The sequence below is a fragment of the Doryrhamphus excisus genome, linkage group LG1 (assembly GCF_037039965.1).
Source record: "Doryrhamphus excisus strain RoL-2023G ecotype Guam linkage group LG1, RoL_Dexc_Guam_v1.1, whole genome shotgun sequence".
NCBI lineage: Eukaryota > Metazoa > Chordata > Actinopteri > Syngnathiformes > Syngnathidae > Doryrhamphus > Doryrhamphus excisus.
In genome coordinates this window covers 13,617,033-13,620,108 of record NC_136357.1, presented here as the reverse complement: position 1 = coordinate 13,620,108, position 3,076 = coordinate 13,617,033, and the positions used below count along the sequence as shown (strand labels likewise).

At 42.2% G+C, this 3,076-nt stretch overlaps 1 protein-coding gene across 3 annotated transcripts in view; it reads right to left on the bottom strand.

The window, feature by feature from the left end:
• Positions 1–374: 374 nt before the first annotated feature.
• The window catches only part of cttnbp2 (cortactin binding protein 2), a 54,947-nt gene continuing 52,245 nt past the window's right edge, over positions 375–3,076 (bottom strand). For 2 of the 3 annotated variants that reach the window (XM_058074615.2, XM_058074613.2), the window contains exon 23: positions 375–1,409. In XM_058074615.2, the coding sequence (XP_057930598.2) occupies positions 1,158–1,409 (252 nt within the window). In that variant the 3' untranslated portion in view covers positions 375–1,157. The remainder of the gene's footprint in view (positions 1,410–3,076) is intronic. The other variant, XR_013627392.1, reaches the window with a different exon arrangement.

Genomic DNA, 3,076 nt, shown 5'->3' with positions numbered 1-3,076 from the left:
TCTTTGTGGTCATGTGTTTATGTCCTGGATGTTCACGTCAACTTGTCAAGCGCTAGCGCAAACATTAGGGAATATATATAAATATCAGTATTAATACCAGATTTTCTAAATAAATGAAATACATTTTAATAAAGCATGTGAGGAATACTGCAACATTTAGCATACATATACACACATACATAACCGTACATAAAATGTACCTAACAGTTGTGTAAAAAAAACTTCAAAAGTGTTTTTCCCTTTTCCCTATAACAAGTCTTAACTTTTTCTAATTTTAGAGATAAATTCTTCATCCAAATAATGAATGTTTATGCATTTCTAATGCAACAGAAAAGTAAAAGTAATCTTCACAATAAAGAAACAGTTTAAATACCTTTTAAAGATTTTAATGTTTTTGTGCTTGAAAGACAACTTTTTAAAACACACATCTGAATCAGGGCTATAGTCTCTTCTGTACATATGTATAGATGTTATATTTATATAATTTATAAACATTGTCCACATAAAATAAAGCCTTCAGAGGAAAAAAAACCCACAGAACACAGTGATTGATGGGACGCGTGAAGGGGCATTGGAGTGGAGGGGGAAGGGTAGATGTTGTAATATGGCTTATGGTAGACAAAGGACATCTACAACTTATTGCCCCCCCCCCACTTTGAACAAGTGACGGCTTTACAAATACTTTTTTTTTTTAATGTCTTCCAGAGTGGAGGTCTTCATCATTGTACAACATCATTATCATCATCATAATCACGTGCACGAGCCTAGCGAGCACTAACTGCTTCTTATTTACAATAGAACCCTGATTGTGGTCAAAGTACCCCAGAGCCTAAGAAAGACTAAAATACCCTTCTAGTTGGCAGCGCCCTCTGGTGGCTGACGCTGCAACAACAGGAGCCACCAGCAAAGTAACCATCAAAAAAGTAGACATAAAGCTTCTACAACAACACGCTGGTCCCCAAGAACACGACTGCAGCACAGCAGAAAATCACAAGTACAAAGAGCAAAGTTTAAAGGTTGCCTAGGGAAGCCAGTCTTTACATCCTGGAGGGAGGGGGGGTGAGGCATTGGGGGGGGGGGGACGGGGGGGTTCTTTTGACACACCGGTGTCCTTGTGTGATTGCTTGTCATATAAAGGGGCAGGGCAGTGGGTGTGTCTACTTATTGTTGTTGTCATGCAGGACCCAAATGTCCTCGGGTGATTGGCTCTTCATGCTGCTGCTGCTGTTCGGTGCCACCCTCGGTTTGCTGCTGGTTCTGCTGTAGCTGGAAGGCATTTGCTTGCTGCTGCTATTCTTGTTGTTGTTGTTACTGACCACGGCAGCCCGAGGCTGCTGCCCCCTGCTGGGAATGGGGAGCTGAGATTTGACACGCGGGCCCAATCGGCGCTCAATACTCTGTACTGCTGTCTGAACAGAGAAGAGTACAAAAGTGATGAGAGGTGTTTAAAGTGTTGAAAAGCACAACACTTACTGCGTGGGCTGTAGAGTGACACATGGATCTGACAGTGTGGTTAGAAACATCGAAAAATCATCTGGGGGATATACTGCAAGGCAGGGTTAGTGCATTAGCAGGGAGTGTTGAGTGTCAATGTTGCATGTACAACAAAGGTGGCTCTCTTTTAAAGCAACTATAACACCATGGTAACTAAACTAAACTAGACTTTCATCATAAAATAAAATGTGTATCTCATTTGAAGATGATATCACCATTTACTGAGTACCTGGTGGACATGGGAGCAAGAATAACTTAAGCAGTATAATATACTGCCACGTTCATGCGTCTGTTTTCTGTTCCATAAACAATGGCATGAACAGAGTGAGCCCTTTTTCCAGTCATACAATCTCTCTGACTCGATGGGTGGAGGCGGGGCCGCCTCCATAAAACAAACACAGTGCGAGAGCGTGTAATGTAGTACAGATTAATTTAGTAGATTGCAACATGACATTTAAAAAAAAAAATTTTCACTGTACTTTTCTTAAAAGGGACCGATTATGCTCATTTCTCAACCCTTTGTATTGAGTTGTGGACTCCTATGTATAGAGCGGCTAGACACAATTTAGCTTGATAAATCTTCCAGAATCTGCACCTATTCCAGCTGTATTTCCTTGGATTTGTGCTTCCCGCCTAAACGGTCTGTTTTAATTTCTTCACCCACGGCCTGCCTTAGGTCGCGCCCCCTGTGATTGGTCACACACGCAAAGTGCTTCCTAAGTATAGTAGTGATAATAAATGAATAAAGTCTTTGTAGAGCTAATTTAAAAGTGCTTAGGAGCTACTGGCAGCTCATGACCTACTGGTTGGAGACCCCTGACTTACCGTGTATAACTCAGAGTGGTAACATAGTGGTAACGTAGCACCGCTGGTGCGGTGGAGCTCAAGAGAAGCCGAACGTGTGGCAACCTCGCCTCCCTCATTGTGGGACAAACTTTGTCGGAGGCACCGTTGGTGTGGTGGAGCTCAGAGGCCAGGCGTGTGGACGCACGCCGTGTCCGAAATGAATACACCTTTCCTGGCGAGAGCGCACTGCTTCTGGCTCCAGCAACAGTTTTTCACAGTATTTCATATTCATGTTCACAAAAACAATCCCATGTGAAATGCTGTTGATAGATGCTGGGAATCACCAAATACAATAACTTCTGCCTGAACTTGTTTCGTAAACAGAGGTTGGGGGAGGGCAGAGAGTGTGTATATAGTATATGGAAGTCCTCCCCCTTTTAAAACCTCAAACTTCTTTCAGGGCTCATAATACTCCATAATGATTACCTTACCTCATCTTGTGTAAAAAACACTGTCTGAGATCGCTTTATTTTCACAGAAGTAGAATATTGTGAAGCGCACTGAGCACAAAGCCAAGAACCAGACTTCGAGATAAAGTAAGCTGATAACCACCGTTGAAGTACTCTTTAACTTTATCTGGGGAACTTAAGTTTTGTTGAGCTGCATCTTGAGCATCCATTGTAATGCATAAAACTGACCAATAGGGGGTAGCCTCTGCACTAGGAGTCCATTGGTGTTTATTATATACATGGCAGTGGAATAATAGAGAAGACTATATGGACACGGTATATCTTTG